Source organism: Cydia splendana, chromosome 21 (genome assembly GCF_910591565.1).
Source record: "Cydia splendana chromosome 21, ilCydSple1.2, whole genome shotgun sequence".
Taxonomy (NCBI): domain Eukaryota; kingdom Metazoa; phylum Arthropoda; class Insecta; order Lepidoptera; family Tortricidae; genus Cydia; species Cydia splendana.
Window position 1 is genome coordinate 9680586 of NC_085980.1, and position 27073 is coordinate 9707658.

Genomic DNA, 27073 nt, shown 5'->3' on the forward strand with positions numbered 1-27073 from the left:
ACGAGCAGAGCGGCCTCAACACGGGCTTGTACAGTCCCGACGAGAATATACCGCTGGACCTGCTCAACCTGATATGCCTGCGCGCCGCGCACAGGACGCCGCTGCTGACTGTACATTGGTCGCACTTGTTGATAAGGTAACGTAAATTTTGGATGAATTCAACAAAATACAGTTGCTTGTCTACAAAATAAAGTTGTCTTAGGGCCATTTGCACCATGCGATGCCACTAACCCAGGGTTAAGAGGTGAAACCGTTAGTGGAATGGTGCAAGTGATGCAAAGCATCCTGCACAACGAGCAGAGCGGCCTCAACACGGGCATGTACAGTCCCGATGAGAATATACCGCTGGACCTGCTCAACCTGAAATGCCTGCGCGCCGCGCACAGGACGCCGCTGCTGACTGTACATTGGTCGCATCTGATGATAAGGTAACGTGAGAAGACATTTTAGTATATATTTTGGATAGTGCCCTCCTGGCCGAATAGCGCTATCTCAAAAACAAATGATTTTGAAAATGTAATTCTCAGTTATGGAAACTAAAGTATAAGTTAACAATGAATTTTCTTTTCAAATAGCGCTAGCTATTTGGCTTAGCAGAGCAGTATACGCTAACATGGATTGAAGCGCTGGTGGCCTAGCGGTAAGAGCGCGCGACTTTCAATCCGGAGGTCGCGGGTTCAAACCCGAGCTCGTACCACTGAGTTTTCCGGAACTTATGTACGAAATATCATTTTATATTTACCAGTTGATTTTCGGTGAAGGGAAACATCGTGAGGAAACCGGACTAATCCCAATAAGGCCTAGTTTACCCTCTGGGTTGTAAGGTCAGATGGCAGTCGCTTTCGTAAAAACCCTACCTACGTCGATTCTTGGGATTAGTTGCCAAGCGGACCCCAGGTTCCCATGAGCCGTGACAAAAAGCCGGGACAACGCCAGGAAGGTGAGATACACTGACATGGATTATTTTGACCCATGTGGGTCACAATCATGTTGCACAATAACAGGTCTACAAAATATAATTTTCTTAGAAATGTAGGTATGAGCGCTTTGTCCAAATGTGCTTTAAATTTAAGGGTGTTTCAGGGTTACAATGTTCCCAAGAATGAATCCTTGTAAGCTTGTAGGGTCACAGAATAAATAATCGTACTAGGTACAGAAGGTTCACTCTCTTACAAAACGCGTCTATTACGACATATATGACCGCAAGGTGGCGCAAGCGCGAGCAGGCGTCCGTTCCATAGCGGTCCGCGGCAACTATTAAGGCTAGACACCAAAATTGGTGTGGGCCGCATGTACTTGTAGCCAATCAATAGAGTGATTCTTGAGGAAGGTGTGTAATTTAAGGTTTTGTGTAACCCGTGCGAAGCCGGGGCGGGTCGCTAGTGTTATTCATAATTTTCATTCGTTTGTTGCAGGCTAAACTTCCTATCTCACAAATACTGGCAGAAATTGATCGGGTTCGCCCGCGATCTTCCATTGGGAGGTGGCGATACCCGGCCATCGCCAGCGAACGCGCTTCAAACCGCTTGCGTTCTAGCGTACTGCGAATACTTTGTAAGTTACCAGTCGCAAACTAGTAGGGCCTATAGTGTTTTATGCAACAGGTACATAATAAGGGTTCTAAAATTCTAAGTCTAAGTAACCTTCCATAGTCTAATAAAACATGGTCTTCCATTCCCAGAGTGACACGGGGCTACGTCACAACAACATGGCCGCGCTATATATAGCGCTATCGCATATTATCATATAGCGCTGTCGCATGATGACGTAAGCCCGTGTCAGTTAGGTGACCTAGAAAAGACGGGAATGGAGTACCAGGCGGAGTATATTATTATACCATGTAACCTTCCATATACTTGGCCATCGCCGGCGAACGCGCTTCAAACAGTTTGCGTTCTGGCGTACTGCGAATACTTTGTAAGTTACCAGTCACAAAATAGTAGCGTTAAATACTATAGAGTATTTTATGCAACAGGTACATAATAAGAGTTCTTAAAATTCAAGGGCCTAAGTAACGTAAAGTGTAAAGACAGGCCCGAGAATTTTAAGACCTAACTTTGTGCCGTTGACTACAATCTTTTTTTTCTAAGACAGCAGCAAACAGCAAACACCTAAAATATACGATGATATACGAGAGTAAATCAGTTTGGTTTGTAGGCCTTATTTAGAAAATAACATTTTCAAAAATGTTCAACAGTTGTACTATATTGTACGAATATTTGTATTAGTGACGTCACGTGTTCTGTTTTCATATAAATTCCCTAGTGGCTAATCGTTTTGACAGTTCGAAAAAAGAAACTGATTTGACTAGCAGGTACCCTATTGTCACAGTATACAAAACAATACAGTCGTTCGACGAAGCCGTCGTCGCAGGGCAATCGTGCGGGGTGCGAGGGGCGGTTCTCTCGCACCCGAGCTGCATACATCGCCATTGTCAGTAGCTCGGTACTACATACAGGGCCAGCGTGTCTTATTTGGAATATTTGAAATGTTTGTGTTGGTGTGTAAAAGTCTGTGACAACCCTACTGCGTCCTTGTGCGGTGTCCGCATTTACGCAAACATCAAAGGCGTCGGTTCACTGTTACTTTTTACACTGTGCTATTGTCATTATATTTTCAGGTAGAGAACGGTCTCTCGGAAGCGGTTCACCTGACATGGCTACTTGTGAACCGAGTGCAGATCCTAGCCACACAGTACGCTGAACGCGTGGTGCAAAGCTTAGTGTTGAAAGTACAGGTAGCTATACAAAAATACATGAAAAAAACATCTATAAGAATAATATTTAGAATATTTCATTTAAAAATATCCAAAATCATAACAATCATAATACAATTAAATAGAACTTAACTAATGTAAATATACAAATATGGTTTTAAAAAGTCGATCTATAGTCTGGCCAGTCATCTTTGACACTAAAAAATCTACAGATTATGTTTTTCTGTTGCCGCTATAACAAATACTAAAAGCAGAATATAATAAATATTTAAGTGGGGCTCCCATACAACATACGTGATTATTTTGCCGTTTTTTGCGTAATGGCACGGAACCCTTCGTGCGCGAGTCCGACTCGCACTTGGCCGGTTTTTTACTGTAACCAAAACGATGATGTTTCAGGAGAACGCTGGTGCTTCTAGCTTGCTCTTGCAATGTGTGGCGGCGCGATGTCAGGGCTGTTTAAAGGTAAGTCAGACATTATATGTTTCTTCATTACACTTTTTGCTCGTAAAGTAGAAGGGGCAGATACCGCCCCCCTACGACTTGGATGAGCACAGTGTTGAATGATTTGAGGACGATAGGCGCAAGCCCTGACATGACGCAAAATAGAGAAGAATGGCGCAAAATGATACGGAGAGCCGACCCCAAACCCTAAGATATGGGATAAAGGCAAAGATGATGATGATGACTTTTTGCTCGTAAAAGGTGTTACACGTAGGCGATGCGGTCCATAAATCCTAAATGCGATGCGGTCCATAAAAAAAAAAGTTTTATTTTTCCCTTTTTTTCCTCACAAGTGTCACGTCACGGGCGGTACAGGAATTACGAATTCGTGTCAATTAAGCCCTCGCCTTCGGCTTCGGGCTTCAATTCACACTCATGCGTGAATTCTTGCTTACCGCCCTTAATACACAATGACCACAATGTAATTAAGTAGCTATTTCATATCTCTCTTCTTATAGTCTGTATCTTTAGGTATTTAAATAAAAGTAAACAAACAATTGTTACATTTTCGGGTAGTTATAAAATTTACTGGATAACCAACCAAATACAAGAACCGCCTGGATCTGTCACTGAACGATCTGACTTTAACCTACATTATTTGGTCATGTAATGTTTTCATCTACCCTCAACTGGCTTAAGGCGCTCGTATACTCGAGTTTTACGTTTTCAAGGGGGTGAAGCAGACGAGTGGTAGAACGGGCAGGCGGGCGCCCCGCGCGGCGCACCGCACCGCACCATTCCCGCGCAGCACTTCTACGTCCTTATTCTGACGACATCGGTATTCTGAATTGTCAGTTTCGGGATTTTTTCCGGCATTTAATATTGAATAAGATTTCTTACCAAATTCGTATTTTGATGAGTACTGAATGAAATTAAAAATGGTAGGTAAGACGGTGAGTGTAAATAATTATTAATTATAAACAATATGAGTGTATACCGCGACAAACTGAGAATCTAATCAAATGATGCCAAATTATTATGAGACAAAAACTAGTACATACTTACTAATAGACCTTAAAAATGTAATAGAGTTAGACCAAGAAAAGTCTGCAACGATTTTGATTGCACACGCAGTGCAAGTGTTATTTTAAACGTCAAACTTCTATGAAATTATGAATAACACATGCACTGCCTATGCTATCAAAATCGTTGCAGACTTGGTCTAACTCTAGCAGTCAATTTCGGGAAAGTAGGTAGTGAAAATAAGGAAGGAGGTACTAGCAAAGCTAATGATTCGGTCAAATTGTGTTTTTTGAAAAACAGATTATAGCCAGCATTCAATGAATGTAGTATGATACCTTTGGGTATGGTGCTTTACGCACGCTAGTGAAATAATCGATATGAAAGAAAAAAAGTGGTGTTTTCCCCCCTAGTTCCCCCAACTTTTGAACCATGTGTCCAAAAAATATGAAAAAATCGTGAAAGTGCTTAGTATACTTTCAAGGAAAAATGTAGCAAACCTGAACGCTCCAGCCGTTTTTGAGTTTTTGCAATCACTCAATCAGACTATTTTGACGTACGGGTAACTTCGGAACCCATACTGATTATGGCCCGACATGCTCTTGACCGTTTTTTTTGTTTCATCAGCAGGTCGCTAAGCTTGCTTATTCTAAACACAAAAAATGATTTATGATGAACAATTACGAAAAAACGACGTTTTCTTAATTCGTCTTTTTTATCTCTTTGTTAACTTTAACAACCTGTAGCTCCTAAAGTATTGATGTAACGTAAAAATAAAAATAACTACATTTGTAGAAAAGTTTATATTTTACTTTTGTCCGAAGTAATTATAATGCTATTCGTACAGATATTCGAGATATGAGCAAAATTAAAAAAAAAAAGGTATCTTCAACCCCCGCTACACCCTCCAAGACCCCCTACCCTCGAGGACTTTTAGTATGTCTATCTGGACATCACACGGTATAATTATACCAATTTTCAAAACTACACGAAGTATTTCCGCTAATTTTTAAAATTTTCTTGAGATACATGTAAATTATATTTTCAACAAAACGGAAATGTTACTTGTCTTGTATTCCTTTATCAGCTTTATTTTATATATTAGGACTATATCACAAAATCAATCAACATTTGGCATGATGTGTCTCATCCCTGTAGTTGCAGGCGTCCATAGGCTAGGGTAAATGCGGGTCGTATGATGATTGCTTGCCACCAATGTGGTATAAAAACAACTTTATAAAAAATGGCTATAAAACATTTTTTGGAACAAAGTTCTATATCGCACGGTACGGACTTGGCGGATGGAGGCTAGGCGAAAAAAAGTATAAGAGTTTTCCGTCACGAGTTTCCGTCACGACTCTTTCTTAACTTCGTTTCAACCGATTGTCCCATGACACTCTCGCATTTTTTTTATTACGATAAAAGTTTAGAGTGATCAATTGTACTTACACTTATTTTCCTTAGAATGTAAATACCTAATCAAATTAAACACAAAACCATTATAGCCATTTTTCGACCACTTCCACAAAAACGCATGTAGGACGCAGATCTCGGAAACTAAAAGTGTTGAAATGGTTACCACCATACACTAAACACTCCCACATATTTGAATTTAATAGCCTTTTAAAATATGTTTACACAATTTATCAATCGTGACTGAATTCCGGATTGGTTAGATGGGTGTGTGCCTTTGCTGCCCAACTTGTTATAAAATGACAATATGACGGACGAATGTCTGAAATGTCACCGTATTTAAGAATTATTTTGCTTTTCTTTGTAAGTATGTTAAAAAACATTGTGTGTATAACATATTTGCATAATTATACTGTGATTACCCATTTTATGAAACGTCCGCTAAACCAGCATAGGTCCGACGCTGACAGTGGTCACGGGCGTACTGGCGTGAGGAACGATCGCAAGGTATTGCCGCGTAGGGTGCATTTTAGTAGGCAAAATGTTGAATTCATAAAATGATGAATGAAAAAATTAACGTATCGATAAAAGCACAAGCAATAATGAAGATTTACTTAAAAGCTATCGACTGAAGTAAGTTTCATATACATTTTCGTCGTAGTACTTCTAACATAAGGAAATAAAGACAGAGTTAGGCATGTTTTCAACTTGAGATTCTATCGAGAAAATAAGGAGCCGTCGTGTTTCTGACAAGCAATAACGTAGTTCAAGGACTGAAGTTATACATACTAGAAAATAATCCATGAAATCCTTGTAAAAGTCTGTAAATATGGTGATAAAAAAGCACATTTTACTACACACCGCGCCTTAAGCCATTTGAGGGTAGATTTTGTATACTTTTATTTAAATACCTAAAGATCTCTCTCTCGTCTTTTAAAGAGTCTCTCTTTAAAAGACTTCTTTTAAAAATCTAACCGTGTAAAATTTACTTACAGGACGAATTCGCTCTAAACATATACAAAATGCTATCGCTATGCCACGAAACTCAGTCCGGGGCTCTAGTGTTTCTCATCTGTCGTATTATCGGCAAATTGGAGCCCGCTGTTGCTATTCGGTGAGTATCCTTATTTTGGTACTGACTTCTGCCCGCGACTTCGTTATTCCCCGAAGGTTATTTCCCGATTTGTACCTCCTGGATTCCTGTTTCGCCGGATTTACTTTAGGAAGTCACAATCCGAGTACCGATGCCTATTGGGGCGGAAAGGTTCTCGAGTGGCGACCACGTACTCCGGTACGCTACGCCTTCCGAGGCGCAGCGTGGGTAGACCCCCCACAAGGTGGACTGACGACCTGGTAAAGGTCGCGGGAGTCCGCTGGATGCGGGTGGCGCAAGACCGGTCATTGTGGCACTCTTTGGTGGCTTATGTCCAGCAGTGGACGTCCTCTCGCTGATATGATGATGATGATGGATCCGAGTATAAGAGAATCCGGCGAATCGGGAACTAACCGATCTCAAACTATCTCCTTACCAAATTTCGTTCAGCGGTTTAAGCGTGAAGCAAACACAATGTATATTGTAAATGAATGAATAAATGATGATGATGAAGAGGTTACAGACGGACAGAGTTACTTTCGCAAATATAATATTAGTAGGATGTGCGCAGGTAGGCTCCTTTCGAACGAAATTTGTAGCGATTACTAGTATTAGGGAGAGTATCGTTAGTTTAATCAAAGACATACGTAACTTCGTATAAGACGAATAAAGTCTAAGGAAAAAACGTGCCTCGGAATTCAAGTAAAAGTCATTCTCGGATAGATGGCGCACACACCTTTAGCCTATCCTCGGCTAGATGGCGTGACGACACCGTGTCATATTTAACAATTTTAACACATAGATATCAGTGAATGAGCATGGATCAAAATGATATAAAAATAATAAAATCAATATCCATATATATACATTTTTTGATAACTTTATACGTTTTCATTTTGAGTTTTAGTCGTGTGTCGATAGATGGCAGTAAATTTACACTGACTACAAAATTTACAATGACAGGACCCCTCTATACTATCTATTCTTTTTGGTTTAATTTATCGATATAGGAACTGGAATCCTACGAGTAGGTCTGCTTATGACTTATGACACAATATATTTTAGGTTCGCAAACCTGGCAATAGAGAGATGCAGACTTCTGAAAGACATGTCCGTGGAAGATATAAACGTGCAGCTGACTAAAGAGGACGTTCAAGTGGCTTTGGAGATGCTGCAGAGGGAGAAAGTCCATGTTCGGTAAGTTTACAATATAGTTGTCCTGTTCGAAATTAAACTGTCGTGAGACATATTCACCTGACTACTCCGGCCGCGGACTGCCCGGCCCCCGCCCTGTCGGCGCAACGAGCGGGGAAGCGGGCGGCAGTGCGCGTGCAGCCGCCGCGAGCACTAGCGCCTGAGGAAGGACCCCCGATGGGCTCGAAACATGTTGCCAAAGCGACTAAAAATATAAGTGAGTTGTGATCTAAATATTTTAGTTGTCCTGTTATAAAAAAATCGGAAATTCTGAGGATTTTCAAATAATTTTGGTTCAGACACTTTGACAGGATTATTTATGTAATATTAAAAGTTGTGACCACAAGACAGTCTACAGCTCTGGAATGACACTTACGGTTAATGACAACCGAAGTATGGAAAAGAGAAGCCATCATGTATTTGAACATTTCACGAGTGTGACTTTTAAGCTTTATAGCGGCCGCTAGCGGCGCCGCGGCCGCTTGAATGTACCAAAACATAAGGACTGGAAAATACGAATAGGTGCATTTAGAAGGTGTGTGTGTTTTTTAATATTCAGGTCTTTTACAGATACTCTTCGTTAGTAATGGAACTAAATTCTCTGGCGTCAACGGTGTTCGACTTGTCCCCACTGGACCTGTCCCAAGACCGAGCCATCAACCCGCAGTACGTCGTCACCACGAACGTGGACGACCACTGGCTCGCCAACCAGGTTAAAGCCAGGTCAGTTCCATCCATATAACCTTGCTTGTTTCCTACAATATGACAGGGTTAGTTTTGAGGGTTCCGCACCACAAAGGGAAGAAACGGAACCCTTATAGGACCACTCGTCGTCTGTTTGTCTGTCTGTCTGTCCGACCATTCCCCCCCTTTATCTCCGAAACTACTGGGTCTAAAATAAAATAAAAATACACGAAATATTTCTTTACCTATAGATGACAGGAAAACCTATTAGAAATGTGCAGTCAAGCGTGAGTCGGTTACTTAGTTTTTGTTCCGACCCCTATGGATTTTTAAAAGACATTTCATTCACGTTCCACATAAAAAATACATTGTTAAAAATTGAGTAATGTACGGAACCCTTGGAACGCGAGTCCGACTCGCACTTGACCGGTTTTTGAAGGCGGTTTCTGAATGGCTGTGGTGATAGACGATTGTACATATTTTGTAGACGTTATAGGTAATATTAAACAGTTGGGTTATATACATATAAGCATGAAATCACATTCTTGCAACTGTATTTGATGCTTACAGCATACTTCCGCATTTAACCTTGTTTTTGTATTAATTAATCTTAATTGTAAATAGTCGTTATGTTGTATCTTCTTGCTGTGTAACTTTTTTCTTATTTAACTAACTGTTTACTGTATGTTATTTCTGTCTTTTTTCTTCTTGTCTGTTACCTTCCGTGATTCTTCTCACTTGATGGTCTCATCGGAAGATCAGCGCTGGAAGCCACCAGCAACATGCTGAGATGGGGCCATTTCGTGGCACTTTAATCTTATTTTGTGTTTTCTTTTATACTATGTACTGTTCCGATTGTTTGTGCTTACGAATAAATCTATTCTATTCTATTCTATTCTAACCTTCCGAGACGGTTGCCAACAAGTGTATATGGGCGCTATAATGGGTTTTAAGTAGCAAAATGTATTAAAGAACGACCAAACACGTGTCAAACACGGACCGGCTATTACAAATTTATATAACCTCGTAAGGCCCTGCATTACAATGTACAGTCTGTTTCAATCTAATTCGAACCTTTCAAAAACCGGCCAAGTACGAGTCGGACTCGCGCACGAAGGGTTCCGTACCACCTGCGTAAAACGGCAAAAAAATCACATTCGTTGTATGGGAGTCCCACTTAAATATGTATTTATTTTATTTTGTTTTTAGTGTTTGTTGTAATAGCGGCAACAGAAATACATAATCTGTGAAATTTTCAACTGTCTAGCTATCACGGTTTATGAGTTACTTACAGCCTGGTGATAGACAGACGGGCAGCTGAGTCTTAGTAATAGGGTCCCGTTTTTACCTTTTGGGTACGGAACCCTAAAAACTGAATAAAGTAGCATTTCGTTCGTTTCACTGTTTTTCTAAAACAAACGAAAGTCGCCCTAATATCTACTATACAACAAGGTTCAAATTAAAAATAACTTTGTACGGTGGGCCTTTACGAGGATACGCCGGGGTAAACCTCTACCTCTTCCCATCAGGAGCTCCGTTTTCTAAGGCCGTCTTCAACACTCTTTTTCGATTTCAGATGCTGTCAAACCAACTGCGCTTTACCGAAGATATCCAAGCAAAAGGAGCTCGCTTCGCTACTACTAAATCTGTCAAAAGACGAGCTGTCAACTGTCATCGCGTGCCCAGAATTTGACAGGAAACTGCTTAGCACCTTCTTCAAACTGATCTGTGATAATTATCTGAAAGAGTTTTTGGACGTGGCGTCTGCCTGCGAACGCAAAGAGTTAGAGCGAGACAACATCAGAGAACAGAGAGAGATGATAAAATTACATGAAGAAATGATATCATCCATGGATAGTAATAAATTGAATGTAGTCAACAGCTTACAAGTTTTCAAAAAGAGTGACAAAGAGTCAAAATCACAATTTTTTATACCGGTTAATGAAAAGGAGAAATTCGGAAATTTAGAATTGACCGATGAAGACACAGAATTGATTCCTCCACAGATGTCTGATTTATATGAAGTCGCTATAACCACCTTTGACAAAAGTCTATCTGAAATAATAAGGCTATTTCCTAAGCAAAACCGGCCTTTAAGCCAATCTGAAAACTTTAACCTAACTGTAGAACAAACAATAGATAAATATACAAGAAGATGCCATCAAGTGTTCCAAGACAAATTATTCTATCAAGAATTCATTACAGTCCAAACGATTTTAAAAGGATTCCTAGAATCCATGCAAAGGACTTTGACTCTTATAGACGATACTGACTGCGACTTATTAGAGAAATGTATAGAGAGGGTACTACCAGGATCTTTAGCGAAGAACATAGCGATTTTTTCTGTGATATCTTTACAGTATTTGACGTTTTTGATAAAGAATAAAAAACTTGTAGAGAGTCCGGTGCATACTGATGTATCATTCAGAGCTAATGTCACTGTGACAGATGACGTTGTAGTTGACAATGTCATAGTTTTGACAATTGACAATGTGGCGGAGGCATTGGGCTGTAAGGAGATATGGAGCGGGTTAAATTTTGACAGCAATGTCAATCGGACGCAGTCTGCGATCAGCTGTTTGTACGCGATTGTGAAGTATCTAGTCAAGGTATGTTTTAAATAGCGCTAATGTAGATGGCGCTGTACGGCTCTGTACATTGTGCGATAACTCGAATCTGGATGTCTAAAAATGTTAGACAATTCGGTAACCACAAACAGCGCCATCTATTTTAGCTGACAAATTATGGGACATTATTTTTTCGACTTTACATCTCTACAGATGTAGACGATGTAGTGCATAATTATTTTCCTTCGTATTTTCACGAAAACGTACGAACGTGTCTTGCTATTTCAGTCAGTCTTGGTACAAAAAGTACTGAGGTTGATTGAAGTAGCATGACAAATACGAACGTTTCCGATAAAATACGATGGAAAACAATTATGCACTACATCTGTACAACTATATATTTTTACAGGACACCAAACCAATAACACTAAATAAATACATGACGACAGACGAAGACCCTAAACCAGACATAATCATCATAGGAGACAAACTGGTCACCCTCATAGAGTACTGGGAATCGAACTTGTGTACCGACGGTGCGAGCGAAGTGCTCGGCAAATGCTATAGGAGACCTATTGAGAAACTACTTGTCAGCCTGGCGAGGTAAGTTTATTTCATTCGATTTTCTGGCATTAATCAGCCCTTAGAATATTTATTTAATTGATACAAATATTTGCCCTGTAAGGTTTTAAATTTTAATGGGGTTGGCCTGTCGAAGTATTTAGCAGATGGCGCCAGTGTAGCTTGCCCTGTCAATCATATGTGTAATTTTTTTGTTTTTCAATGGAATTTTTTGCCCTGGATATCAATCCTTTAAGCCAAATCTCATAGAAAAACGGGCAAGCTATGATGGCGCCATTTATGCAAACCTTTGACAGTTACCAACCCCATTTTCGTACTATTACGCTAATGTCTAGGACCTAAACAAACGCAACGCACACAAATAAAATGTGGTATGAAATTACTTGAGATGTTATCGTAGGGAGTTTGAGGATGGGCTCATAGTTATAAAACGGTTACGGCACGGTGTTTTACAGATACAAAGTAATAAATCTTGAAAGTGAAACTTATACATGTGAAACGTGTCTCTATTCTCTGGACATTGATCGAGATCCCGAGTAGAGTTCCTTCTCAGGAATGTTGTAATATGGTAAATTATTAGATGAACATAAAAATATATATTTTATAAGTTAAATTCATTCAAATAAATCATCAATAAATAGGAGCATACTGTATCAGTCATTCACAACGACGATAAAATTAAAGTGACACTTATTCACATGACATACTCTTTAATTACCGTGTAACTCTACATAGAGGCTGTTCCGAAGTATTAAATCGTAAATCAGTAATTTCTCTGATAATACTGTGGCGTTTGGAATGAGACTTTGTACATAGGTTAGAAACACCGCAGTAGACACGCCCTATTCATCTATGTCCAGAGGGCAGAGACACATTGTATACAGTATGTAAATTAACGAAAAACATTTACTCAAGCTCTTTAATGAATCGGTCACACTGACCAACTTTTACTATGGCACCAACCCCGAAATTGCGAAAAAAAAATTGACTCCCATAGAAAATTTCAATGCAAAATGTATGAAACAACCAAATTGTTTTTCGCGATTTCGGGGTCGGTGCCATAGTAAAAGTTGCTCAGTGTGACCTACACATTAACGGGTTTGAGTAAATGTTTTTCGTTAGTTTACATATTGTATTTTATTTTGTATAACGAAACAAACAAAGCATATTCCTAAATCGTCATCTTTTCAGACTGGACATAGTAAGCAACATGGCGCTCATACCACCCATAGCCTGGTCTTCCGTAGAAGTGGTCTCCAAGAAGGACCAGCTCCAGAAGATCGATCTGCCGCTCCAGGCCTTCCAGGATATGGACGTTTTAGAAGCCTTTTTGTTCAGGTCAGTTTTAAAATAAAGATAAGATAAGATAAAAGATAAAAAATAGTTTATTCAAGTAGGCATATTACAATGCGCTTATGAACGTCAAATAAAGCTATACCGGCTCCAACCCTACACCTCTGCCTCGAGAAGATTTAAATCCCCCCTCAATTGGAGGAGAAATAGATTGTATGTCGTAATGCTTAAAGACTAAATCATATATTACTGATTTCTAAAGAGTAGTGCAGATCTATGGTGCACAGAACACAGCCCTAATTTACTTAAAACTGTCTCCAGGTAAAACCAGATTATTTTATTCAAGAGTCTGTGCGGAAAGAGAAGAGTTGTTAAGTGTATGGGATCCAATACATTCTAAGACTCTTCTCTTTCCGCAGACTCTAGAGCCGGGTCCAGAACTACAGACGGCTGTAACGTGTCCATCCATCGTGTAATGTAACACGAATTCTGCGGCACAACGAGCATGACATGTAACGCTCGTGCCGGATCCACCGCCTGTCGGTTCTTAGAGCGCGTCCACACGTTGACGCTATATTACACGTAATTTTTACATTACAAATTACAGCCGTCTGGACCCGGCTTAGAATAATATTTTTTTTATAAGGACGAGAGCTGATTAATAAAAAATCTACTGTTATAATAAGCCTTATCCTAGCTACTCTAATTTTATTTTAAGCGTTTGACTTGCTCTGGTGAAGGTAAACTGGTCATCGTGTCGAAACTGGACTAATCCCAATAAAACCTAATTCCCCAGCTGCACTAATTCTTTTAGCGTGCTTGCGAAAAAATGTTTCTTTTTTTTCATTAGAAAATTCTATGAGCACGTAAAACATTCTGAAACCCAAGGATTATGATTGTACTTATAAACTTTTATACATATATTTCAGGGTAAACCTAATCGGGTGGTCATCAAAGAAGCAGTTCGAAGAAATTTGGGTGGTTCTCCTCGGCGCGCTGCAGGGCAACGGCGGGCATTGGGCCGTGCGGGGGATAACACAGTTGCTGACAGGCGCTAGGTGCGCTAGACACGTGCCTAGAGACCTAGGCAGGACTAGTCGGGGGTGAGTGGAATTTAACAAAACGTTTGAAATTTGGGTGGTTCTCTAAGGGCAACGGCGGGCATTGGGCCGTGCGGGGAATAACACAGTTGCTGACAGGCGCTAGGTGCGCTAGACACGTGCCTAGAGACCTAAACAGGACTAGTCGGGGGTGAGTGGAATTTAACAAAACGTTTGAAATTTGGGTGGTTCTCTAAGGGCAACGGCGGGCATTGGGCCGTGCGGGGAATAACACAGTTGCTGACAGGCGCTAGGTGCGCTAGACACGTGCCTAGAGACCTAAACAGGACTAGTCGGGGGTGAGTGGAATTTAACAAAACGTTTGAAATTTGGGTGGTTCTCTAAGGGCAACGGCGGGCATTGGGCCGTGCGGGGGATAACACAGTTGCTGACAGGCGCTAGGTGCGCTAGACACGTGCCTAGAGACCTAGGCAGGACTAGTCGGGGGTGAGTGGAGTTTAACAAAACGTTTGAAATTTGGGTGGTTCTCTAAGGGCAACGGCGGGCATTGGGCCGTGCGGGGAATAACACAATTGCTGACAGGCGCTAGGTGCGCTAGACACGTGCCTAGAGACCTGGGCAGGACTAGCCGGGGGTGAGTGGAGACAAAACTAGCAAAACGTTTGAATTTGGATGGTTCTCTAAGGGCAACGGCGGGCATTGGGCCGTGCGGAGAATAACACAGTTGCTGACAGGCGCTAGATGCGCTAGACACGTGCCTAGAGACCTGGGCAGGACTAGCCGGAGGCGAGTGCAGTTTAACAAAACGTTTGAATTTGGGTGGTTCTCTAAGGGCAACGGCGGGCATTGGGCCGTGTGGGGGATAACACAGTTGCTGACAGGCGCTAGGTGCGCTAGACACGTGCCTAGAGACCTGGGCAGGACTAGCCGGGGGTCAGTGCAGTTTAACAAAACTAGCAAAACGTTTGATAAACTTTAACCCTGAGTGTAACGCATATTGTTCTTAAAACAACTCCTGTGTATAGGTTTGTGTAAAAACATTCAAGGCCTGTGCACACCGGATGCGCATGCATGCACGTGGACGTGTGCGTTGTAATATACGGACCCTTATGAGAGACGGCACACCGCTTGACGTGTACGTCCAACATTTTAGCGTACGGACACGTGCACGTCTACGCACACGCAGCCGGTGTACTCCAGCTTGGACCCTATTACTAAGACTCCACTGTCCGTCTGTCCATCTGTCTGTCACCAGTCTGTAACTCATGAACCGTGATAGCTAAACCGTTGCCGCTATAACAACAAATACTAAAAATAAAATAAATATTTAAGTGGGGCTCCCATACAACAAACGTGATTTTTTTGCGTAATGGTACGGAACCCTTCGTGCGCGAGTCCGAGTCGCACTTGGCCGGTTTTTTTTTTACATTTTTTAAGATCCAAATATAAAATCTGCTGTACCGATTTTTTTCATTCGATGCAATTAAGTAATATGTAAACATTCTGTTTTTATAACAGAATCCATCGACTGCGCAACATTCTAGTCGGCACTTCCTTCCTCTCTCAACTGGACAACATCAACTTGGAACGGATCCCGCTTTTGAACGATGACGCGCCGAGCTACCATTGTGCTGAATACAATGCAGATTACCTCAAACTGGCTGCGGGTAAAATAGACTTTATGTTGTAATTGTTAAGCCACTAAATAGCTTGTCACCTTATTTTTAAAGAGATCCCACTTCTGAACGATGACGCCCCGAACTATCATTGTGCTGAGTACAATGCAGATTACCTCAAACTGGCTGCAGGTAAAATAGACTTTATGTTGTAATTTTTAAGGCACTAAATAGCTTGTGACCTTATTTTGAAAGAGATCCCACTTCTGAACGATGACGCCCCGAGCTACCATTGTGCAAAATACATGCCGATTACCTCAAACTGGCTGCAGGTAAAATAGACTTTATGTTGTAATTTTTAAGGCACTAAATAGCTTGTCACCTTATTTTTAAAGAGATCCCACTTCTGAACGATGACGCCCCGAGCTACCATTGTGCAAAATACTCAAACTGGCTTGCTGCAGGTAAAATAGACTTTTTGTTGTAATTGTTAAGGCACTAAATAGCTTGTGACCTTATTTTGAAAGAGATCCCACTTCTGAACGATGACGCCCCGAGCTACCTTTGTGCAAAATACATGCCGATTACCTCAAACTGGCTGCAGGTAAAATAGACTTTATGTTGTAATTTTTAAGGCACTAAATAGCTTGTCACCTTATTTTTAAAGAGATCCCACTTCTGAACGATGACGCCCCGAGCTACCATTGTGCAAAATACATGCCGATTACCTCAAACTGGCTGCAGGTAAAATAGACTTTTTGTTGTAATTGTTAAGGCACTAAATAGCTTGTGACCTTATTTTGAAAGAGATCCCACTTCTTAACGATGACGCCCCGAGCTACCTTTGTGCAAAATACATGCCGATTACCTAAAATTCTGCAGGTAAAATGGACTTTATGTTGTAATTGTTAAGGCACTAAACAACTTGTCACCTTATTTTTAAAGAGGTCTACTTCTGAACGATGACGCACGATCTACCATTGTGCCGAGTACAATGCCGATTACCTCAAACTGTCTGCAGGTATAATAAACTTTATGATGTAGTTGTTAAGGCACTAAATAGCTTGTCATGTGTAATTTTGTTCGCAGACATCACAGACTACGCGCCATACTTCGTAAGAAAAGAAGTGAAGCGAGCAAGAAAGAACAGAGACGTCGACGTGAACAGCTGTTTGCAGCTTCTGATGGATGTTACTTCTCAAATGCTAGATCCTAAGGTAAACAGTCAATCTTAGACATCAAGTCTACTCTTGATCTAAAAGTAGGCAAAATTGTGGTAAAAACGAGTTTACTTATTAAATTAATACATAAATTAATAATAACTTTTTACAAGCTTTTATTTAGTTTCACCTGTCCCGCTGTCTGTCTTACTGTAATCAAATCTTGCATGTTAAATTTGATCCACTTCCCGGTTTCCGATTGAGCTGAAATTTTGCATGCATGTATAAATCGGATGACAATGCAATATTATGGTACCATCGAGCTGATCTGATGATGGAGACAGGAGGTGGCCATAGGAACTCTGTGATGAAATAACGCAACCTAATTGTGTTAGGGGTTTTTAGAATTGTCTCGATGAGTATTAGTTGTCTGTCGTAAGGAAAAGTACAGTCAGCGATAAAAGCTTGTACCAAAAATGAAATTTTTGACAAAAACTTTTAGAGATAAGACCGCCTGATGTTTACCTCTTCCTGAGTTGCTGTATTCATAGTATTTTTTTCTGTATTGAGGTGTGCAATAAAGAGTATTTGCATTGTAATTTAAACAGATTTTACTACACAAATATGAAAATTTAACCTAGCTACCTACTTTCTTGTGTTAACAAAGCGTTTGTGCCGCTATAATATTATAAGAATTCTTCCTGTTATGTTCGTGTTATGAAATGTCACTATTAGTACTATGTTAGATTATCGCAAGATAGATTTAGGATACATACATATAGGTAAATTTATATGTTCTTAATGATAACTTAACTTGTCACTTAATAATTAGTGTACCTATTTAGCTTAAGATTAGTTTAGAGCGCACCGCCAACAAACTGTCTCACAGTTTGGCGAAACATTAGATTAAGGTACTAAATATTGTATTTTTTCTGTTAAATTTTCAATAATAAAAAAAAAAAAAAATATGTCGGCGGCCGATCGTAGAATCAGGCAGATCATGAAATTCCTAGGCATATCGTGAAACGTGAAAATCATTGTCTCGTTCCCTGAGTCTACTATATCTGGACAGTCTAACCTAACGAACCTATCCTACCTATATATTGGACTACCGTCAACAACTTTATGACGCCGACGTGTATATAAAAGATCCATGACATAACGCTAATTTTGGTTTTATATTTGGCCCGTGGGCTACTAAAAGGCGACTGAAATATGTGCCCAAAACAAACAGACGAAAGTCTAGGCTTCAAGCTTAAACGACTTTTTTCCTCGCTCATCAACGATCATATCGTTTTAGGCACCAACAGGCTTAGCGACCCGCCTAGCCCTACTGACCAGCCTAATCTACTGCAGCGACGTATACAGCGACGCGTCTCAGTGGCGGTGCGGCGCCGCGCAGCTCATAGCCCTGAGCGGGGCGCGGGGCGATATTACCCAGTACAGGTACTACTAATAATATAATTGAATAACATTTTATGTACAAAACATCTACAATAACATTATAAGACAGTACAGTCGCCATCAGATATATCGGAGCGGCCAAGGTGCTCACAAATATCGGAACACGCCTCTATTGTCAGGGCGTTAGAGCGCGTGTTCAGATATTGTGAACACCTTGGCCGCTCCGATATATCTGATGGCGACTGTACTTCATGATACACTTTACCCAGTACCAGGTTAATAGATAAACGTTGCGTTTTTGTCCCCGAAAAACCGGGCCATGCTCTTCAACATCACTCCGTACATCTGTACAAACAGCAACACTCCTAACTGTACATCAGTGGACCTTATTACAAACGGCATAAGGTCCACCGATGTACAGTTAACAGTGTGGGCGATGGTAGTTTTAAAAATTTTTTTTAGATCATGATCAATTACAAATGTGTTATTATTTTGCAGTGCGGCCGGGAGAGCTCTACTCGCCGCCATGCAACGGGCGTTGTGTGTGGAGAGGCATGACACGCAGGTATGCATTTATTTTTACAACCATGCACAAATGAAATCGCGGTGGGTACAAACTGCAATGAAAATACAGAAGTTTGGGCTTGTTAGAATCCTCTCGATAAGAAATTACCGTCTAAAGAAACTACAGTATTAAACTACTTATCGAAACTAAAAATTTTATCGAAGTTTGTAAGTACTTATTTTTCATACAAAATTACAACAACAACATTAAAACATTGTAAAAATAATATTCTTACGTAAAATGAATAATGTATGTAAAAATTATAAATAATTAGAAATAGAATGTTGACATGTAAACTGGTTTTATTAATAAAAATGATAATGATTATGATTATGATTAATATTTTGCAACAGGAACTCCAAACAGTCCACCAGAAGCTCCTAAAATCCCTGACCTCCCCGTACGCCCCGCTGCGTCAGGCGGCGCTGCAGGGGTGCCTGCTGCAGCTCAGCGGCTCGCGGCGGGTCGTGGCCGCGCCGTCGCCCTACCAGGAGCTGGTGACCCAACTGGCGCACCACGTACGGACTCATCTGCCACATGACACCAGGTCAGTTCTTGTCGAAATCACACATGACACCAGACTAGTTCTCGTCTAAATCAGGCTAAATCACACATGACACTGGTGTCATCCTTTGGCAGTTATCGCAGTAAAGCTTTGGTTTCCTAGGAAAGCGGTGCCGTCATATAGCGGATGCAAAAAGACGGCCGTCTTTACGGTGACGACATGTGGAAAGTTCCACAGCGTCATAATAACATACCGTCAGCCATCAACGTCAAACAAAACGTATTCAGGATCTGATCATCAGAAGAAGAAAATAATCGTCGTGCGGAAGGTCATTTATTCAAATCGCGTGGTACAGAAGATGCATTTGAGATTTTAGTAGAAATGGCTTCACCTCACTGCTATCAAATAAAACGTTCACGAAACTATCGACACCGTCAAGACGGCCGTCATGCAAATGGCGGCACCGCTTTTTGACGTTACGGTGTCAATCACCGCCCTCTAGGAAATCGCGCCATTTGGTTATATAGACAACGTTCTAGTGACGTCACCGCTGTATGCCGGCCGCTATATGACGGCACCGCTTTCCTAGGAAACCAAAGCTTAACAGAAGACAATATAATATCGTCTTATATTTTGTTTCAGATTGTCCCTGTACGAACAGAGCCTCTACTGGGCCGTCCTGTTCACACTGATAGAGCTCGGACATCCGGACCTCATAAATATCGCTGTGGATTTCGTGCTAGCCAAGCCTAGGCATTACTGCATAGATCTAGTTGTCAAGGTAACTCAATGTAACCTAAAGTGCCTCCTAGCCTAGTCTGTAGTTACCGATGCGACTCTGCTTGCGAAGCAGGAGGAATCGAATCCCTGTAAGGGCATTTATTAGTTATGGATGTTACCTAACTAATCTAAGTACAATGATGATTCCTGACATAAATTCATTGGTACGAATACGAACTTTAAACTTTGCTGCTTACTATGGGTTACTCCCACTAGTTACCACCAAGTTGTTACCAGTGGTAATTTGGATCACTGGGAATTTTTCCCCACCTTTTACCATACTATTTATACTGTTTTTTATTAGTATTGAACGCTAACAAAACTTTGGTGGTAACTACTGGGAAAAAAAGCTCCCACCTCCTTGGTTTGGTCATAGAGAAATATAGTAAGAGAAGAGTGCTCATTCCATCCATCAGTTTTGGTACCAAAAAGACTAATATTTTCATATTAGTCTTTTTGGTACCAAACATCTAGCATCGAGTAGCGGAATTATAAGTGACAATAGATGTAGCACCGACCGGAAAGTCTTATGTTGTTGAGCATTTCGGTCGGTGCTACATCTATTGTCACTTGACAGTACTACTACTGCTACTTAGCAGTGCTGATAATTCCGCTACACGATGCTAGATGTCGACTATGAAAATATTAGTCTTTTTGGTACCAAAACTGATATATGGAGTGAGCAATCTATGTATTTTTTTCTCTATGGTTTGGTTCAGTTTGGTGCTACCTAGTGGGAATAATCTCTTACAATCACTTACATTTTCTTCTTATTTCAGGGCATCTCAAACACAATCCGACAGCAGGTGTTGCCAAAAGAGCTGAAAAACACTGTGATAGAGAAATTGACGGAAAATACCAAGAAATATTCGGAGCGGCACGCCCTGATGATTCTGATGGTGCATCTGTTCTCGGGTATGCCACCATATTATGCTACGATCATGGCAAGCAAGCGTACTACCCGTCTTATCCTCCCATAGACTAGGAATCCTCTAGACGGAGTTTAGAGCAATTATTTCATGAAACCGATGCTGCCAAAAATACGGGGTGCGGGGGACGAGGTGAGCGAGTCCCGTGCCGTGATTGGTCCGTTCAAAGACACGGGCGTCACGCAAAGACATTTTCGACTCGAAAATGGAGTAATACTACCGTATTTGTAGCAGAGGGAGTAGAGCTACTATGCTGAGTCTGGAGGATGTCTTGTCTGTGTATCCTTCTGAGACCCAGAAGCAATTGTTTTGCTTTTGAAATTGGAACTTTTAGTTACACAAAAAAAGTTCAAAATAAATTTTGGAATACGTACAGAAAATTTTACGCAGGGTCTTAGGAGGTTAAAGGGAACACCGCAGCCTATGGACGCTTAGAAATATAGCGATGTCACAGGCGCGACCGATTAAGATAGGTTAATGGCGTTATTCATAACCGCTTGTGGTCTTAAAGGCCCTTGATAATCGTTTCTCCTTATCTGTCATTATGACATTTGAGTTTGTTAGAAAGGGACAAAATTTAACAGAGGTTTACTAAGTTTTATAAATAAGGGTGAAGTACAGTTTGTCATTATGTGGTGACTGGATTGTGAAACGTCAATCTTGACAACGTTGTTGGCCGGTCGAAGTATTAAGCAGATGGCGCCATCATAGCTTGCCCTTGGAATCCCTAGAATTTTGTCAAATTTTTGTTTTTTTAATGCCCTGGATGCCAGCGCTTTAAGCAAAGTCTCATAGAAAAAGGGGCAAGCTATGATGGCGCCATCTATGCAAACCTTTGACAGTTGCCAACCCCATTACGTTCAAGTAATTCTTTCTCTACAATTTAAATTTGTAATACCATTAAAAAATATTTCTGAATTATCAAATTTTAACTAATTTTCAGCCGACAACAAACTTCTAAGCCCAAAACTGACCTCGGACGTGTCGAACATGGACCCAGACATCCTAATGAACTCAATGGAACGCATAACCCTCCTCTACAAACTCCTACGTAAATCCGAAACGCCAGAGACCAAGCAAATAATAACGAACGCACTTAAATACTTCTTGAGAGAGACGCTGCCGCCCGCGGCGACGCTGAGTCGAGTTGTGATCGAGTTTCTCGAGACTTGTAAGGAGAGCGAGAGGGAGAAGATGGCGGTGCTTAGTGAGAGGGAGAGGGGGATAGAGAGTGCGGTGTTGAATGCTGAAGTTGTTTTTGAGGTAAGAACTTATTGGATATCAATATTATTCATATTTGCGGGGTTCTAGCCTAGTCGGTAGTGACCCTGCCTACGAACCAGGAGGTCCTGAGCTCAAATCCTGGGAAGGGCATTTATTTCATCATCACAAATATTTTTCCTGAGTTGTAGATGTTTTTTTATGTATTTAAGTAATTATCTATTATACAGGCATTCTCGGCGACAAGCGAATTTAATGCAATTAAAAATCTTTGAATACAGTTTTCTTTTTTAATAAAAAAATGATGTCTTCAAGTAAAATGAGCTAACTTAAGGTACTTTCCCTCTAGGGCTCATTAGTTTTTTCCACATTGTATATACCGTTGTCTAATACCCACAACACAAGCCTTATTAATTAAGCTTACTTATCGACTTATTCCCACAAGGTCGATTTGTATGAAATTGTCCAATATGTATTCTTTTTTTCTCAGGTATTCGAGACATCAGTAACCCAAGACCAGCTCCCGGTCCTGAGCGGCTGGATCTTCGAGGCGCTCTGCCATCTCCTCCACGGCAAAATATCCCCAAACCTCCTCCCCTACACTTTACTAACACTCCTCGTCTCCGCTTCGTCCACCAAACACATACGCAAAATCATTCCTCTATGCTACTACATATTAAGGCTAGGTTTCCACAGATGTGCTGATGTGGATTTTGGGTATTTTACTGATTTTGTAAAGTGTAAGGAGGGGATGAGTTTTAATGATAGGAGGTTGCTGTGTGTGGTGGCGAAGCATTCTGGTTTTAGTGGTGGGCAGTTGGAGAGGTTGAAAGAGCTTTGTAGTAGCAATGATTGTTTGAGTGATGTTATGATGTGTTTGGATGCTTAAAGAACCGAATTTGCATCGTGTATGTTTAAGTATTTTACGTCAAAAATAGGACAGTGACGTAGGAAGTGGTGATTATTGATAATGTTCTACAATTTCTTGTCGGACTATACACAGTGACGTCTTTTATCAGTTTTTGTCATACATTTTGCTGATTCAACAACTTTCGAACAGTGGTGTGACCGAACCTTATCTGTTTTATTTAACTAAATTAACTACTAACGACTAAATAGTGTTTAAAGTTTATAAAATACATATGTATGTTAGTCTGTAAGGTATTTGTAAGGGCCTTGTCGCCTGAATTAAATTTCTAAATAAAATAAATTAACGCATGCGACTTATAGTCAAGAAAATGTAGAAAATTATTGAGGGCGCCACTTCCTACATAACTGTCACATTTTTGACGTGAAATGCTTAAACATGGCAATATTTTAGTATGGATTTTTTTAGTTCCATTTTATTTAATTTCTACTATTTTATGTCGCACTATTCACACTGATAATAAACCTTTGGTCAAAGAGACATGGATGTAAAACCGCAATAATATGTCATTTTACTAGCAATTCAGCAATATGGTTCTCAGATTTATTTATATCAATAGTTTAAAAACTACCGTGTGCACTTTTATATTTAGAATTTTAATGCAATGTGATTTTCGAGATGATACTTATATTATAATTATTTGTATACCACGTAGATATTGTTTACTTTTGTTCGGTTATTTTAAACAATTGTTAACTTCTGCGTTTTTAATTATTGTTACTACCATATACATCGCATATGGAAATATATTCGTGAATAAAATAATTTCATTCATTCATAAAAAGGTGCCGAAACGTAGGGGTAAATCGAAAATATACATACCTTTTTTTTAACACATTCATTGCCACTAAGTGCTACGGGATACGCTCGTAGCGCGTAGCCACGGTTTCGCTGTATCTACATACGGTGAAACCGTATAGCGGCGTAGTCGCCACGAACAGTGTACCCGACAGTCGGGTTCTTGGCCCTGAATGTGAAAATACCTATACATAGTGTACATGGTAATAGTAAAAATTATATTGAGTGAGGTTCTCAAAATAGGAGTAAATAGCAAAAAAAAGGTTGAAAAAAAAAGTTGAAAGATAAAACACGTTACTATGAATGTATTTGTCTGAATACTCTGAACATAGATCAATCTAAACGTTTTAATGAAATATATTTTTAAGAATATAATGTTTACATAATTTTAACTTGCGTAATGGCTTCCAAAGCGATACAGAAATGACGAGTATATTGTGAAATTTTAATCACCTCCTTTTTTAAGGCAATTATGTAGTTTTTTATGATTCGAAGGATCATAATTAATTCAAGAGATTCACTCACACAATTATCACTACACCTTATAAAACAAAGTACCCCACCGCGTCTGTCTGTTTGTGTGTATGTATGTTCGCGATAAACTCAAAAACTACTGGACGAATTTTCATGCGAGTTTCACCCATCAATAGAGTGATTCTTGAGGAAGGTTTAGGCGTATAATTAGTAGTTTAGTAGTATTTGTTAAGGTTTTGTGTAACCCGTGCGAAGGCGGGGCGAGTCGCTAGTATGCAATAAGTTTGTATGCTTGTAGTGACGCTGGTGAATGAAATGAGACATAGTGTAGAACCCATTCATAGACACCCAAAATACGAAACATCCAGTTTTTGAAGGTATTTGGATGGTCCTGTAAATATATTACCTATGTAGGATTATCCGATATTTCAACTGGTACAGTCAGAAGCAATAATTGCTAAGCGGGCGAGTTGTTCAAAATGATCTTGATGCGACATTATTGATAAGAGAATAAAAGCGCATCAAGGTAATTTTGAACACCTCGCCCGCTTAGCAACTTCTGCTGCTGACTGTACCTACTTCTAAGTTACAAATCGGGGCGATATATGCCTCGGGTATTTTTCATATTTTCGAAATTATTTTCTTTCTAGCGAACCATTTGTACAGTGAGCTGTAAAATTGCATGAACACATTGTGAAAGGCATCTAAAAGTGGCCATGTACTTTTGCAACTGGGTGTACCTATTTGTGTAATATCATTAGTTTGAGCGCTTTGATTTAGTTTTTTGTAAAGTTATTTCACCTTAGCGCCACATATAAATTTAATAAAGATAGTATTTTCATAAAGTAACAAATTGGTTTATTAATTTGACTAATCGAAACATAGATGGCGCTAGTTTATCTTAGTGTAAGCAATAAGGGGGAATAACAACTAACTCCGATCTCACCAGCTATGCTTATATTGTAAAATAGACTTTCGTGTAGTGGAAATAAGTTGCAAACTCGAACGAAGAGAAATGTGAGATGGGAGCTTTTTAAAATTATTTTTGACAAGTCCTTTTTAGAGACGAGCACTGTAGTGTTAGTAGCCTTAACGTTGTATAATTGGTATATTTTATAGGAAATTATGTTATTTATCATCGCTTCAGCGAGAAGTAAAATTTAATGAGATTTACATTAAAAGTTTTTTTTTTTCATACCTGAACCAATTCCATAGTCTACAAGTCCATGTAAGCTCCCTATATGGACCGTGCGCGTTAGAGGGTTTGCCACCTTGTGGCCTAAATCAAAAATTTAACCTCCTAAGTCCCTGCGTACAATTTTTTGTACATATTCAAAAATCTATTTTGAACTTTTATTGTGTAACTAAGGGTTCCAATTTCAAAAACAAAAACAATTGCTTCTGATAAGAAGGCGACGCTACTTACCAGTGTTGGCCGAAATGTAAATGCAATTGACCATTTTTGGCCATTAACTATTACAAATTGAACCGTAAACTGTAACGGTTTACGGTTCAATTTATAATGGAGAATGGTTAATTGGAATTAACGTTCGGCCAACACTGGTACTTACAATTCACGACCGTCTGACCGAAACAGGATTTTTTGCCGAAACCTCGTTCGGCTTTGCTCTAGTTTCGGTCGAAACATGACGTATGCTGACGACTGCCGAAACTTAAACTGCAACTTCAGTTTGACACTATAGCCTCGTGCCACCCATTATACAAAATTATAGCTAAGGAAGTTTGAGTCTAGTTTAATTAATAATTGGGTTGAAATTCGTTTGTTCGATAGTTTTACGAGACAAATGAAAAGATATTATTGTTTTAATGAAGGTTGACATTCCATCGAAACTGAGTGTACATCTTGATGTACATTGGGCGGCACAAGGATAGACTCTATTGTATAGAGGACCTACCAGCTTGTGACCAGTGGCCTATTTTATAAAGCTACAAATTACAATTTACAAGCGGAAGTCTCGTTCTAACACATAGGGTTAGAAAGAGACTTCCGCTTGTAAATTGTAACTTGTAGCTTTATAAAATAGGCCACAGATTGACACTCCGTACTAGTAACCTTTTCGACGCCGTGTCAAACACTAAAACTGTCACTCGGACCACGTCACCGAAATGTCAAAACTGAAATTGAACTTTATGCATATGCACGTAGGTCTATGTTGCTCTGTGGTATGTGACCGATTAATCAGTCTTTGGCGTTGGACCTGCGGTGCGGATATATCGGTCATTGGCGTCCAAAAGGATAAACAGGGGCTTCTATTCTTTCCCCGCACGTTTTACAGACCTTATGTCAATGTAACAAGGTTTACTAGAGTTAGACCAACAAAAGTCTGCAGCGATTTTGATAGCCCTTGCAGTGCAAGTGTTATTTATACGTCATAATTTCATAGAAGTTTGATTTTTCTTGGTCTAACTCTAATTGTGACGTTCAACGAGAAAAGGTACCTTATGGCGATCGGTGCTTGCGTCGCATAGCATCGCAATAGTTTTGGAGCGGCGTTAATAATAGTGTAAGCGCCAACCACCATAATGTACCTTTACCCGTGGGACGTCACAATTTTATTGTCAGATGATAGTGGATTATCGTACTATTTTCACTGCATTGCAGATA

At 40.1% G+C, this 27073-nt stretch overlaps 1 protein-coding gene across 1 annotated transcript in view; it reads left to right on the plus strand.

Annotated features, from left to right (window-relative positions):
- Nucleotides 1-25604, plus strand: part of LOC134801305 (huntingtin-like) — a 53872-nt gene extending 28268 nt beyond the window's left edge. The window contains exons 27-45 of the mRNA XM_063773843.1: nucleotides 1416-1554; nucleotides 2621-2737; nucleotides 3116-3181; nucleotides 6589-6707; nucleotides 7752-7883; nucleotides 8451-8603; nucleotides 10141-11173; nucleotides 11541-11734; nucleotides 12905-13051; nucleotides 13936-14109; nucleotides 15586-15734; nucleotides 16773-16900; nucleotides 18144-18289; nucleotides 18746-18812; nucleotides 19166-19359; nucleotides 19960-20098; nucleotides 20877-21012; nucleotides 21970-22289; nucleotides 22738-25604. Coding sequence (XP_063629913.1) covers nucleotides 1416-1554; nucleotides 2621-2737; nucleotides 3116-3181; nucleotides 6589-6707; nucleotides 7752-7883; nucleotides 8451-8603; nucleotides 10141-11173; nucleotides 11541-11734; nucleotides 12905-13051; nucleotides 13936-14109; nucleotides 15586-15734; nucleotides 16773-16900; nucleotides 18144-18289; nucleotides 18746-18812; nucleotides 19166-19359; nucleotides 19960-20098; nucleotides 20877-21012; nucleotides 21970-22289; nucleotides 22738-23136 — 3952 coding nt within the window. The 3' untranslated portion in view covers nucleotides 23137-25604. The remainder of the gene's footprint in view (nucleotides 1-1415; nucleotides 1555-2620; nucleotides 2738-3115; nucleotides 3182-6588; nucleotides 6708-7751; nucleotides 7884-8450; nucleotides 8604-10140; nucleotides 11174-11540; nucleotides 11735-12904; nucleotides 13052-13935; nucleotides 14110-15585; nucleotides 15735-16772; nucleotides 16901-18143; nucleotides 18290-18745; nucleotides 18813-19165; nucleotides 19360-19959; nucleotides 20099-20876; nucleotides 21013-21969; nucleotides 22290-22737) is intronic.
- Nucleotides 25605-27073: the final 1469 nt, after the last annotated feature.